Source organism: Strix aluco, chromosome 10 (assembly GCF_031877795.1).
Source record: "Strix aluco isolate bStrAlu1 chromosome 10, bStrAlu1.hap1, whole genome shotgun sequence".
Taxonomy (NCBI): domain Eukaryota; kingdom Metazoa; phylum Chordata; class Aves; order Strigiformes; family Strigidae; genus Strix; species Strix aluco.
In genome coordinates, this window is record NC_133940.1 from 5,443,322 (window position 1) to 5,458,429 (window position 15,108).

The following is a 15,108-nucleotide window of genomic DNA, read 5'->3' on the forward strand; positions in this document are numbered from 1 at the left end:
TATTAGCAAAAATAGAGGTCAGGGAGTATCCCACTGTCCCCTCACAGATCACTGAAACAGCTTGTGTGCCCTGAACCGCCAGTTCACCCTGGCAGAAGACCTCTTAGTCTTCCTGCTTATCCTATCCCAGCCACCAGTCTAAGCCCATCCCTGGACCCTGTCTATTCTTTATCAAATCCTACAGGTTACTAATTCAACTTCATCCCAGCCTGATGCTGTTGAAGGAAGAGACCTCCTGCCCCATTAAGTGGAGGTCACTCTTGTCTGAAGCAACCGTAACAAATGAATCTCTTTTTAAACATGTTCCACTTGGGTCTCTCTTGTCCCCCAATCCGGTTGAAAACTTGCCAGACACACAGCACATTTGGAATAGAATAAAGAGGCAGAAAAGCAAAACCTTGCAGCCAAAGCAACTCTGCTTTGTAGTCTCCCAGGGTGGAAAAACGATTGATTTAGATGACTGGTACCCTAAGTACTAGTTTAGAAGAGCTTTTTTTTCCTCCCCTATCCGAGTGCAGTGCACACTGTTATTCATCAAATGATGCCTCTGCAAGCACAGATGCTTTTGGAAACAGAGTGACCTTAGCAGGGTTGTGCCAAGGCTTATGGAGTCAGTTTTAGGCAAACGGACACAAGGGAAAAATATTCTATATCCTTGCCTTGCTCTTGGTTCTAACATGACCTCCAGGAGTATGCAAAGATCAGACTGTGTTAAAAGAATGGTAAAATTCACCACGGGTTTATAAATCCCTCCAGGCCCTTCGAAGTTTGTGCTTACTGCCAGGCAGAAGGTGACATTTGCCAGCATGTTTTTATGACTGACTTTGAGAACGCACAGAGTAAAAATTCAATTTTGTTTTTTTCCCATGTTCAGCAAAACAGCAATTTTGCTTCTCTACTCTTAGTCATCAGAATTCCCTTACGAGTCTAACTTGCCCCATGGGGTGAGCCTGCACAAGTCCTGTGAAACCTGAGCTGCTTCCCTCTGTTCTCCTTATTGCTGCAAACTGTTGCGAGCTTTGGGAGTCTGTATCCCGGGGGGACAGGAGCATCTTCAGCTTCTTGGGAGATTGAAATCCAAAAAGTTGCAACCAGCAACTTAAAAAAAATGTTTATCTTTTGCTCTGGCAGTGCTTGTGTTAGTTTGTGCATAGTGACACTTAATCCATAACTGCAAAATGGGGTCAGTGCCTGAACTGCTGGCTCTGTCTCCCCTTGAATGAGGAAGGCAGCGGTGAGGGTATTTGTGCTATACTCCTCCTGTTCTCATCCATACTGAGTTTTAGGCAGCATCCTTTTGAAGCCAGAGGTATCGGGGAACATTCCTGGGCACTGGACATCAGTGGCCCACATAGTCAATTTGTTTCCTGGGTTTGGTCTGTGTCCACAAACAGTCTCTTGGACATTTCCCAGTTAGAGCACAGCAGAGGCCAGTGACCATTCTCAACAAGCATTCTGCATGCAGCCAGACCCTTTTTCTGGAGGGTAGGAATTTAAGTGTAGACAAAAGCTATTCCATACCTATTGACATTGGCCCCAGGAACCAGTGCCAGGCATGTTTAGTTTGCTGGTATATACACAGTAATGATGCAGACAGTGCAGTATTTTATTTTGTAAGGGTGAGCTTAAGAGGAAAGGGACTCCACTTGCTTTAGGAAGCCCTCAAAGGTAATAGTCCTGTCTTCCACCCCATCCTCCTTAGAGAGTCTGGACCTGCTCCTTTTGAAATCAGATGGTATTTTGGGAAAGTCATCTTTTGCTCTTACACTTGTAGCTGGTGCATTTGGTTCTCCCAACACACTGTAGATGATCTAAAGGATGAATGGGTGGCAAGGGCCTTCAGAGCTGAAGTTTGGTAGAGGGAGATCTGATGGGGGCAGGAGGTGAAAGGACAGCTACCTTGGAGGTGGCCAGGAACGGTATAAGGAGGAGATGGAAAGAAGACATTCAGCCACAGTGGGTTTTAGTGGCAGGTTGGAGCTCTATGTTACTCTATGTCTGTGAACTTATATAATCATTCTAAATAAGACAGAAGAAGCCATTAATAAGTAAACAACGATGAGGAGGATCTGAGAGGGAATGAAATGGCTGGTGGTGTTCATGTCAGAGAACTGAAATATTTGAGGAGGACTGATGGTTTGCAGAACCTTGAGCATTCCCTTTTGAGCTGCAGCTGTGGTGGGACAGTCCTCTGCTGCTGCTGGGTTCAGCTTGCAGAGCAGACAGTGGTGGAGGGACAGCAGCGTGTGGTTGCATTACCCTTTCTGTGCCAGCATCTGCTTTGTCAATACAAGCTTCAGGTGGGCAGAGCTTTCCTCACTGTAACAAATAGAGACCTATCTCTCACCCTGTGTGACTTAGAGCTTTGTGGCTGCTTTTCTAGAGCTGATCTCTACCTCCCCTGGGGTTGAAGGATGCTCTCCAGAGTGAGGTATCCGTGCTAGTTTGGCTTCTGCTTGGATCCACTGGGTGCTGACAGAGAAGGGGGATTTCCATCAGCCCACAGCCTGCCAGAGCTGCTCAACATCTCATGAATGCATGTCCCTTTTTTTCTTTTTTTTTTTTTTTTTTGTGATGTACAGTGGTTTCTCCGCAGCCCTGTCTACCCCCAGATGAACTGTGTCCGCCTGCCAGCTGTGCAGCAGAGCAGCAGGGCAGTGAGGACTCGGCTGCTTGATAGCATGACTGCCTACAGACCTTAGGAGAAACAATTAGGGCAAGGGCATGAATGTCTTTTTTGTGGGGAAGGAAGTGTAAAGGTTGTGACATGTGAGGGGGCTGACCTGGAGGCCCACGGGGTGGACTGAGATTGAGTGAGGAAAGGGGAGCTGGAGATGGGGGATGGTGGTGGTGGCTGGGCTGGGCAGCTGGAGGAGGACTGCTTCATTGAGTACATCGTGCAAAGAATAGGAGAGCCTCTCCACTCCGATGGGCAGTGTCTCTGTGAATCGCCGTCAAAGCAGATGAAATTTCACACCACACAAATTTTTGAATTTAAAAGGGGAGGGAGGTAGCTAGAGAAACAGGAGAAGAGGAGGGGGAGGGAGAAGATGCAGCCTGGCCAGGCGCCAGCACCTCTTGCTAACGCCATGGGGAAGGTGGCATCCTTCCCCGGTGTTCCCTCCGGCCCCCGCGCTCCCTGCTCCCTTTCACTTTGGTTGCATCTCCTGGAGGCAGCGCGCTCTGTCTAGAGCTGTTTACAGGGTGATGGTTTGTTCTCTGTCTCCTCATCTTCTTTCTCACAGAGTGAGTATCCACGCCTCCTCTGCTTTCTGTCTTTTAACCTCTCAATCTTCTCCAGCTCTCCTTCCCCAGGCTGCCTTACCCCTTGCTTCCCCTGATCCCTCTCCTCTGTTCCCTTATCCCGATGTCTTCCTGTCCTGCACTATCTGCTCTCCTGTCTCTCATCTCCACTCCTGCCTCCTCCATCAGTGCTCATGCCATCATCACCCTTTGAGCTTCTCCTCATTTTTCCATCTCTTATTTTCCTTTCACTTTTATTGCCTGTTAAACCTGTTGAGACACCCAGGAGCTCCTTAGGGTCAATCCCCCAATCTATCTCTCCATCCAGTCCTCCCCACACTGTCTTCTATGTGCCAAGCAAACACATCAGAGCATATCAAGACAATACATTTATATCCATCAAAGCATGAGGCAGAGGTTGGTCCTGTGGCCTCCTGGACCAGAGATGGCATGTGCTGTGACCCCACACAGTCACTGGGGTGCTTGAGTTTTGCTCCCATTCCCCTTTGGCTGTGAGAGGAGAGTGGAGCCTCTCATTCCTTTATGAGTCCCACCTGCCTGTAGTACACAGCCACCAAAGGAGCGAGTGAAATCTCTTGTTGGCCTCTAGGACCAAGTGAATGTTGAGTCAGTCACAGAGGACACAGGGCATTTCACCAACAGTGGCAGCTGCTGTGTAAAGCAGTGACAGGGTTGTGATGCTGTGGGTCAACCAGCGGCTTCAAGCAGGGTGTGGCAAAGGGAAGTTGGTGTCCAGGATGCTTTATGAGATCTTGAAGTCTAAAGAATTAAACACCTCCTTCCTTTCTGAGATACCACTTGCTTTATCCCACGTAGGGCTGGTTTATCAGGGTTTAGGATGCCCAGAAGCAGGACCTGAGATGAACCTGGTGCCCCAGGCCAGCTGCCCCTTGTACCTTGTCATGCTGCAGGAACCCCACATCCAGGTGGTCCTGTGGTGTTGGTGGCCCTGGGCTTGTCAGGCAGGACTCACCATGGGTATGGCACACAGCTGAAATGCTCCGGATGAGCAGGTGGCTACAGCCCAGGACAGCTGCGTGTGGCTGTGCTACCTCTGCGCTGAAAACAGAACAAAACCTTCACCCCACATGGTCCAAATTCTCACCTGCCCGAGCAGTGTTACATGAGCAGATCACCAGGAGTTTGGGACCTGCAACCAACTGGGGTATCTCTGGAGATGCTGAACTATACAGTGTGGACACACCTGCCCTTTATTTGGAAGGAAAAAGAAATTACCTGGCTTTTGAGGACAGATGCCCTCTTAATCTTGTTTTTCTCCTTTGTCCCACCTGTCCAGAGGTTCTCTTTTTTTTTTGGAATCCACAGGGCTAAATTCTGCCCTGATATAATTCTCTGCTGATATAAATCGGTGTGATCTTGCAAAAATCATTGGAGTGGCTCTGGATTTATGCCGGCTGTTAGTGTGAGCAGGATTTGGCGCATGGAGTGTGGTAGCCATAGCTCACTGTGTCGTGCTCTGCATTTCCAACCAGCACTGCAGGTGATAAGCAAATCCTGTTGAGAGGTGAGAGGGTCCCTCTCGAACCAGAAAAAGCTTCCCCTGGATGTCCTTTGTGTGGCCAAGTTAGCCAGCCAGGCTGCGATTTTGGCGTGGACACCGTGGAAAGGTTTTAGCCCACAGGGTCCCACAAATGGGGTGGAAAAATTTTATTTAATACATTTTTGCATTTCACACTTTAGAGAAAACAGGAAAACGCATTTGTAACTGCTGTTTCCCATGGGTGCTGTATAATATATACAGTATATGCTGTGTGCAGCACAGGGGGATGAGTCATACCCATGCACGACTCTGGTCTCAGTGCCTGGCCAGGATGGACTCTGCATCTGCCACTTTGGGCTTTCCTGGCAAGGTGCACCTCCCCCCCCAGGTGTGCTTCGGATCTGCTCCTCCACCGTGGTCTCCTGTGCCCAGCTACCCTGGTCCAGGAGGATTAGGGTGGGAGAGGCATTGCATTTCCAGCAGCCCTCCTAGAGATGCCAAATTGGGAGGCTGTAAAGCGATACATGCAATCCCAAAGCCACAGTGATAATTTTTAAGTGGCTCCTGTCCTGTTATCCTTCTCCCCCTCTGAGCTTTCTCCTCCACCCCAACCGCATTACAGATAAAAGGGTTAAGAGCTCACTTGGGCCCCCTGTTCGGAGAGAGGACAGTTGCAATGTTGTATCTAGACCCAGTGAGGATATATATAAATTCCCTCCGTCTCTTCGGATCTATTTATAGCACGGCAGGCAGTGGCAAAGGCTCTCCTCAAGGCTTCATCTCCTACAAACAGTCTTCACAGACAGCAGAGAGATAAATTTAGCACACGAGATTTCTTAAAGAGCCAGCAGCTCTGCGGGGCTGCTCGCCTGCCCTGCTACAGCCCCCGCCCCGATACTCCCACTGGGGCAGCCCTCTCCCGCAGGTGCTTGTCCCCCTGCCTTCTCCCCCCACTTCCTAATTTTCTGTCCAGCTTCACCCATTCTCTCCCCCTTTCTGGTCTCTTTTTCTATCATTGATGTTTTTATTTTTTTTTCCTTCTTTTTTGCTGGTTCGCCATCTCATCCTCTCTGCTTTCTTGTTTTTCCTTTTTTCCTCTTTTTTCTCTCTCCCAGGCCACAGGGCTCAGAGGATAAAGCTTTCTCGTTAGCAGTTCACTGGTTATGCCTACATAGTAAAAAATGTGTAGCTTGATTAATGCCTTCCAGATGGTTAATTGAAAAAAAGAGGGGGGGAATGCACCAATCTCTCCCCACTCTTCAGCACTCTGTACACATACATTGCACAGGAAGAAAACTGCATTGAAGGGTGAGGGGAGCAATATATTTGAGAAATAGGGGCAGCCTGTTAACTCCAGGGCAGCGCTGCCAGGCTGGTGAGTTAGCTGTTGATTTGCTCCGTCCCTCCTTTATGCCCTTTTTCCTCATCTATCCTACCCCAAAATTCCCCCTCCCGGAGGGTGATGCTCCTTCGTGTACAACAGGTAACACACAAGCTCTCCTTGCGCCCTCACTGCAGGCACCGTGCTGCTTTGCACCCACCCTGTGGTCTGATACCCTCAAAGCAACACCAGCCGTCATTGTCTCCCCATATTTATTTTTTGGAGGGATGCACACACCCCGCCATGTGTCTTTCATGAATTTTGATCATGCAACCAGTGTTCCCAGAGCCATGAGCCCACAGGAGTGGAAGGACCCTCTCACTGGGGTCTGAGTTTTTGGATTTGCCAGTGCCAAAGTGGGTGCGATGGAGCGGGCGGGGCTGCAAGTAGGGTCAGTGGGGGAACTCGGGAGGAAAGAGGGGTGGTTATGTGGTCAGCTATTCTTCTCCATAGGTCACTGCTGGGCAATTTAATCAATGCATCTTCTGGTTTATGGACACGTGTATGCTGTCTCCCTCTTACAAACTGACATGCCTCTCCTCTTCCTCCTCTGCCTGTAGCTCTGCCTACTCCTGGTTTCTTTGTCTCCCTCAAGGGAGAGACAGAGGAGGAACACAAATCCCTCCCCACCCTGTTAATAGAGATACTGCCTTGCTGACGTGAGTCATGAAGGGTTTAAGCCGTGCAGTTGAGGGTGAGCTGCATCCAGCCCCCCGCCCTGCACACCTCCCACTACGGATCTCCCTGGTTTCCAGGGAAACAGTGGCCCCAAATGCTGCCTGACTTTCATGTCTGCCTTTCATTTCTCCTTTTTATTTTTTTTTTTTTTGGTAAGAAAAAACACACAACTGATTTTTTTTTTCTCCCTTCCCCTTTCAGGATCACCACCACAGCCGCTTGCATGATGGACCTGCGGAGGTACCCCCTGGACCAGCAGAACTGCACACTGGAGATCGAGAGCTGTGCGTATGCCTCGTGCCTGCCCTCCGCCACTCAGTGCCACCCAGTGCCACCCTCCCCAGTCGCAGTTTCTCACTCATGGGGTGCCTCACAGGGGTGTTACAGACCACCCCACCTGGAGGATGTCCCCTCAGGCAGGACCAGGCTCCCTCATCCAAACTTCATCCTGAGGAGACCTCATGGGTGAAATGCCCAGGAAAATGGAGCTCTAGCGGCAGGCTGGGCATTAAAATCACTCTCAGGAGGGTGGTGGAAGCCTCTCTTAGCCCTAAGGAAGCCGTGGGAGCCTGCCCTCACTCGTGGCTGGCCCTGCTCTGTGTGGGAGGTGGGACCTGAGCCCTCCCACAGTCTCTCCCTGCCTGGATCTTCCCTTGACTCCTATGGAAAGCCTCTCCCGACCGCGCTGGTGGAGGAGGTCCGGCTCTCCCTCATAAAAATGCACCGCAGTATCCCCGCAGGAGCGGTCCAGAGCAGCAGATCTCACAGTAATAATGATGCAGCTTCAGTGGTGATTATCAGAGAATTGCTTTTTTCATAAAAGAGGTCCCACAGCATCCATAGTCGGAAGGCGCTGTGCCGCCTTACCAGCCCTGCCGGCGCCTGGGAGCCCCCTTCCCGCTCGCCGCTCGGGTTGCTCGGGATGCGCAGCCATCGCATCGCTTGGCGTGGTGGGTAATGGGATGTAAATTAGGTCCTGCTGGAGGCACTAATGACATGTCATTTCTGGCACTCCTTACCATTTTGAGAATAGTTTACAGTACAACCAAGAAAACAGAAGGCAGAGAATTACCCACAGTTCCCCATGTTGCGATTTTGTTCTTAATGGGACATGTCAAGCCAATTTGTTAGTCGGAGCTATGTTTCCTTACAATATTTCTAAGATCCATGCAGACATGAAGAGATTCAATCGTCTCCTTCCTTAGAGCTTTTGTCTTTTACGCACTTGCACATTTGAAATCTGCAGGGCTCCATTTTGTTTGCTTCCAAGTCCACACAACTCTGGAATAACAGTCCTTCTAGGGCTCGCTTAAAAAACAAAGTATATTTAAAAAAAACCCAAAACAACCAAACTACCAATATAGTGGTGCAAGGGTGCTGGCTTTGTAAAGCAGCAGCAGGCAGCTGGGGTCTCCCCCACAGCAGCTTGGGGCACTTACCTGGAGAAGATAAGCCAGTGCTGGCACTGCCTGTTGATCCCATCCCTCCATCCCTAAAACCCACCCTTACCACACATACCCCTGCCTAGCTGTGTGCCAGGATTCAACAAAAACCTGATGAGACAGGCAGCAAACAGGCTGTTAATCTGATATTTTAAGACGCTGTATCAATAGTTTATGATATTTCAGGTTGAAATGACTTGTCTTTGTGAAAGTTCTTTTACTTTTTAAAAGTAAAATGGAAATTTGCTTTTCTTTTTAAAGTGAGAAATCAAAGTGAAGCATTTATTTTTAGACTGAACAACCTTTCCCTTTCGAATCACTTTTAAAAATGGCTTCCTGAGAAACATGTTTGATTTCATATTGCATAATGCCATAATAAATAAAAAAATATAAAAATTGGTACCCGATACCAGCAGGTCATAGAATAAATGGAATAGAGCTGGTTAACTGTGAGATCTCCTAAAATTAGTTACTGTAATTTGACATTTTCATTGCTGATCAGGAAGTAAATTTGAAGTCACTGCTGTTAAATTTGTGGATGATGAAGATAGCAGTCTGCGTGGCTTGCTCGCTGCACATTTGAATACTTCCCAATTTGAATACATCCAGAATGCATTTGAATACAGCTAAATGCGGAGGTCTGTGCCTGGGTGCTGCGAGGCTGAGGGACTCGTACCCGCACGGGTATGGGCATGGCCAGGGGATGTGATGAGGGGATGGCAGCCCCCAGCACCACCGCTGGAGGTTTTGTAGCTGGGCTCTGACAAAAAGGGCTGGAGTGAGCTTTGGTTATATAAACCAGGGGAGCTGTGAGTCAGAGCAGGGAATCGATTGGCCTCTGAATATGTCACTGGTGAGACCAGGAAAGGGACTCTGTCTATATTTGGGTTCCAAAATTTAGAAAGGAAGTTGAAAAATCTGAAGATGTTGAGAAAAGATGCTAAAAAGTGGTTCAAGGGCTAGAGCAGATGTTTTGCAGTGAGAAACCTCAATAGCTCAATCTGGTTTGTTTACTGCAAAGGAGGTGGAGAGGTGACTTGTTTATAGGCTGGGTGCACCTCTGCAGAGGGGGAGCGCTGGGTGGAAAGGGCTCGATAACCTCCTAGAGAAATTCAGAACAACCACCAGAGTCTGAAAGTCTGAGCCAGATGAATTCAAATGTAAAATCACACACAATGTTTTTAGCTGCAAGAGTGTTTGAGCCACTGGAATCCACCACCGGGAGGAATGGGGGGCTTGGCTGTTTCTTGCTGCTTTCCACCCCAGGTCTCGGTGCTCTGGGAGAGATGCTGCAGCCAGATGCAAACACTAGTTCTTGTGCACAAAGCTGGGGCACTCGAGGCAGTGCAACAGCCTGTGACACCGCAGGGTCTGCAGCAGATGAGATGATAACCTAGGGGTCCTGGATCTCTGTGGGCTCGTGGGGGGTGGGTGCTTTAACACTCACCGCCATGGGAGCAGAAGCATGTCAGGGGGGAGGAGGTGGAGCCCTGGCTTAGCTGACTTACATCAGAAGCAGATCTGACATGGCATTTGGAAGATTGTTATTATTTTTTAGCACCCATGAATAAGCGCAGTAATGACTGAGAGCGCAGAATGTGGGCTTAAAGACTACACAGTCATCAAATAATTCAGTTTGGGAAGAGACCTCAGGGTGTCTCTAGTCCAGCCCACAGCTCAAAGCAGGGTCAGCTATGAGATCAGACCAGGTTGCTCAGCTCTTTGTCCACTTGGGAGCTGCAGGATGACACCATCCTCTAAGGTTCAGCCCTGATCTGGGGTAACCCTTGACCTCTAGGGCTAGGTAGAAGAATTTCTCCTCCATGGTACATTCAACAGCTCTTCATTCCCCTGATCCCTCTAACACACTGGTGCTGGTTTTGGTGTCAGCTCTCCCTGGTGGATGTTAGCCTTGCTGGAGATTGCTAGCCAACTGCTTCTCTGCTGAGAGGGCTTGTGGATAAGGCAGGCTATCGTGCTGCAGTGCAGGTTGTGAATAAAAGCTGTCTGTGGGCATAGGCGAAGTTCATGATCTAAAGAAAGCCTTACACCATGCCATACCAAAGCCTCTGCATATCTTACTGCTTCTTTTCACACAGAGGTGCTCCCATACAGCTCTGCACTTTGCTTAGAATAAGAGGCCACCCCTTGTGCAGCAACAGCCACAGTGCTTCAAAACCCAGCTTCCCACAAGCAGCATTCATTTTCAAGTGGAGATGAATCCTGGCCCATAAGGACAACGGGCAGGGCTGTGAACACGACACTGATGGGAGGGGAGCTGCATGATTTTGTCCCCTGAGCCTCATTTCCCACGAGTCCGGAGCATCTGGGGAATCTTTCTCCTGGGACTGTGAATTTGGGCTCCTCAGCATTTCCAGCCCACGCAGCCCTGTCTGGCACGTATGGTCTGGGGTTAAAGTAAGAGGCTGTACCCTTGGCTGAATTAACAAATCCATTAACCTGAAATGTAAGGGATGAGTAGGTTACCAGCCTCACTCCCCTTCCTCTCTTCTCCCATTACTGCCCTTTTCAGCCAGCACTTGGTAAAAGCAGCCCCTGATCTCAGTGACTGTCCACTTCCAGGCTCCAAATTTTGACTGAGAGTTCTGAGAGAGATGCTCTGATGTTCAAATTTCTTTTCAACTACTGATGTAAATATTTCTCTCTGTGGGAATTTTTAATACTTAGACGTTCTGTTTACCTAGTCCCCACCAGAATGTATTGTGTGGTCTCCCCCTTCTGGTAAAAGGAGGCAGTTTTTAAAACCCAAAATGCCGTGTTTGGTGCATTTGACAGAGGCTTCTGATGCACCAGTCCCTGTCATGTCAGCCACGGAGATTATGTAGCGCAAGTCCAGGCTTGGTGGGCCACTTCTCACCTTTTTCTCCTGAATTCTAGCCAACAGTGGGAGTTCTGACCATTTTTTTCCTCCTGGGGACTGTACTGCCAAGCTCAGCTGAAGAAGAAAAGTACGTCAGCAGGGAGGGGCTATGCTTGCTGCCTGATAGTGTGGGCTTTCCTTTGGATCCTCTTCCAGATCACCTTTGTGAAAATGGGGTTGTCATCTGTTCCAGCTTGCCAGCTTAGTTCTCTCTCTGTGCTTCTTCATCGCTGCAGATGGTTACACGGTTGATGACATTGTCTTCTTCTGGCAAGGAAATGATTCTGCTGTCACCGGGATGGAGGTGCTAGAACTGCCCCAGTTCACCATTATCGAGCAGAGGCTGGTCAGCAGGGAAGTGGTCTTCACCACCGGTGAGTCTCTGCTGAAGGGATGCGATGGAATGTGCAAACCTTCTGCTGATCAACGTCCGTGTGGTTGTTCCTCTGATTCAGATGCTGAGGCACTAACTTAGGATCTAGGCTTCAACTTTTCCTTTGGAAAAGAGGCATCTTCTGTGCCCACCAAGTTTGGTCTTTTTTTTTTGCCTGCTTCTCTTCAGAGTCTTATGGGATCATTTTTTTTTTCTGCCGTTGTTTTCATTTCTTAATCAAAACACCAACTGAGCTCAGAACAGAAACTCTAGAAGGTTCTCAGCCTTTACCTTATTTTGATGTGGTTTGCAACTGGCTCTTGAAGCTAATGTAGGTGCAATAGTAAGCAGAAGAATATATCAGCTGAAAAGCAAGTGGTCCATGAAATGATGCAAACCCATCTGTACATGGCAATAAAAAGATGTGGAGAGAATACCTTGGATGATTCAGATACTGCCAGTTGGGAAGTTGTAGGGGTTTGGATTTTGGTTGCTGTCTTCACTTTGATCTGGCATGGAGTTCACTGCCAGAACAGCATGCCACACACTTGTTAAATAGGACAATTTTTGAAATGCCATGAAATCGCAGCCTGAGTCTATCAGCAGTGGTGGCAGATGGTGATGTTGTTACAATAGTGCCTCGGGGGCATGCTGGGAGCAGGGTCCCATTGCAATGGTAATCTAGAGACCCACAACAAGAGGCAGTATTCCTCCAAATGAAGTTTGCAGTCTAAATAGGTAAGACCTTCCAAAAAAGGCTTGTGGAATATTGTGTTCAAGCTACGCAAATGGCACATAATGGTGAAAGAACATAACCTCCTTTTTCCCAGTCTACATCCTTGATCATTAAAGGCTGTTGTTCTCTTGTTACTTTAGCTGCCAACCCACGATTACACCCATGTTTCAGGCTGCTGTGTTGCCTAAGGGATGGATGGAGGTGGGAAGGAGGAATGACTTGGACTTTGTTTCACAACAATGAGAGAGGCCCTGCTTTGTCCCTGTCAAAATGACCCTGCTCCAGTGGAAGGACTGTAAAAGTACTTATTGTTGTCACTATCCCCCTTAGGTTTGCTAAAAGATTGGGAGGAAGTTGCAACAACTTGAAAAAAAACCCCTACAGTTTAACTAACAGTACTCTATTTGCATACGAATTTGCCCAGTCTGACCATAACCCATTTTTAGAACAACATGGGAAAAATACAATTCATATCTTCATTGCTGTTTGGAGGAAAAGCTAGCACATGAAATACTGGAAAATCATCTCACTGCATCCGGATATAGGGTTAAAGTCTCCTGTGTGACCCTGTATCAAATTGGCACATACTATAACAGCAATTTCAGCACGGAACAGACATTCTCCCATGATGTCTGACATAATAAAACTTATGTAGAGTTTCCTTTCTTCTTAACATTCTGAGCCAAGTGAGCAGACTCTGAAGAGCCCCCTTCCAAAAACTGATGAGTCTGCAAAACCAAATGAGGAAAAAAAGAGAGAGATTTCTCATTCTCCCTGTCTCTTGAGAACATTTTCCAAATAAAATTTCAATTCCTAACCTAAGCTGTTACTATAAATACAGCCTTGCCCTCCTCTCAAACTTCATCTCCCTTTGATATCTCATTGACAGGTTCATATCTGCGCTTATCCTTGAGTTTCCGGATTAAGAGGAACATTGGTTACTTCATCCTGCAGACTTACATGCCATCTATTCTCATCACCATCTTGTCCTGGGTCTCCTTCTGGATCAATTATGATGCTTCTGCTGCACGAGTGGCACTGGGTATGTACCTTTTCATTATATGTTGACAAAGGTGGTTTTTTGAGGGACATCATCTAGGACAGCTGTAAGAAAGAAAATACCTCTTTATGAAGTAGCAACTAAACAGGCCACATAGGTCAGTCAAACTTGTCGTCCCAAATGAAGGACATTTCTTCTAAGAACAAACTTCAAATTTTCAGACAGAAGAGATACTTTTTTGGTCAGAAGTATCAGTAAAATACTCCCAAATTTGAGTCTGTATTACTTGAATCAGTAGAAATTCTACCATAAATTTCTGTGGGTGCAAGTTTAAACTCTATAGCAAAAGCATAAATGGTCACAGCTTCTCAGACATGTGAGACTCTGATGTGCCATGAGCCCACTAGTTCCTTCACTCTGGTTTGTATTTGTTTTCTTAAGAGGAGAAATCTAGGCACCTCTTGGTCAACAGGTGTGCCAGGACCAGTTAACTGGATGACAAATGGTGGGGGTGGGTAGCCAAGGAGTAGTAAGAATGGTGAGTGAATGGCTAAAAGATGAAAAAAATAAAGTGGCATTACTCATTTTCATGACAATTTAGGCCCCATACAGCCCCATAGCGGAAGACCTTCATAACCATGGCAAATGTGGGACAGTAGTCAAAGTCCAAATTCTTCTTAAGCACATGCTCCCCTAAATAGGAATGTTTTCCTGTAAGAGGAAAAAAAATGAGGTCTTTTAAGCAACAGAAGGGAAGTGGGGGTGGATTGCAGATGAGGATTTTGAAGAAGGAACAGGAGAAAGGGGGGATGGCTGGCATATAAGAATGGGGCTGTGCAACATGATAGAAAGTTCAGAGGAAATAAGAGAGCCAAGGAGGGAGAAGGATTTCATCTGTGAGTGGGAAAAGGCTCAGAGGCAATGGAGCACAGGTAGAGGCTGAGTCTTACAGAAAAGGCTGGGGGTTTAAATTAGCTGTAGAAGACAGAGTTTGAGAAGACTCAGCAGAGGGATGGTTTGTACAAACATATAAAATAGATAATTTGGCTGTGCTTCTTGGAGAGGCTGGAGCAGAGAGACAGGGAGGGAACAAGAACATGGTAAATTAAAAAGGTAAGTTGCATTGACAAGAGTATAATCAGTGAGAGAAGAAAAAGAGACCATGGCAGACATTGCTGACACAGAGAAACTACAAGCAGAAGGGTGGACATGAGATGCCTAGCTGTTGAATTTCTGCTGACATCTGGATTCAAAGGAGAAGACAGAAGAAAAACATTGTAGATCAGAATTGGAACAGCTTTCCCTAAACTATTCCTGACAGCTCTCTATCTAACTGTCTTTAAAAAGCTCCAAAGAAGGAGACTCCAACGGCCTCCTCTGGGCACTTTATCTCCAGATTTACCTGCTCGTACAGTCAAAAAGCTCTTCTTTGCCTCTGTCCTAAGTCTCCATTGCAATTTGTCCAGTTCTTAGTGGAGACATGGAGAACATTCTATTCCCCCTTTCTTTGCCCCAGATTTCTGGATATTTAGACTACTGTCTAAATATAGACAATATAATACATTGTATGTATATAAATAATCTCCCTTCTGTCTACTTTTCTGTGAACTGAAGGCTATTAGTTCTTTAAATCTTTTATCAGGAATGACACTAAAGACATGATGAGGGTGAAGGGGAAACAGGACAAGCAGAGGTCCAGGATGCACAGAGAGGTTTGAGAACCATCACTGTAGAGGTAGGGCTGAAACCAGAGAGAAAATTAAGGTCATGGAGAGTAAGAGAGCTGCCATCAGAGAGAAGAGGAGGAAGGACATTAGAAGAAAAGGAGATTAGCAAGGTAGTAAAAAAAGCA

General features: G+C 47.3%; 1 protein-coding gene across 2 annotated transcripts in view; it reads left to right on the plus strand.

Moving 5' to 3' along the window:
- The window catches only part of LOC141927720 (gamma-aminobutyric acid receptor subunit beta-4), a 77,215-nt gene that overhangs the window by 58,709 nt on the left and 3,398 nt on the right, over window positions 1-15,108 (plus strand). For both annotated transcript variants that reach the window (XM_074834970.1, XM_074834971.1), the window contains exons 5-7: window positions 7,026-7,108; window positions 11,384-11,521; window positions 13,146-13,298. In XM_074834970.1, coding sequence (XP_074691071.1) covers window positions 7,026-7,108; window positions 11,384-11,521; window positions 13,146-13,298 — 374 coding nt within the window. The remainder of the gene's footprint in view (window positions 1-7,025; window positions 7,109-11,383; window positions 11,522-13,145; window positions 13,299-15,108) is intronic.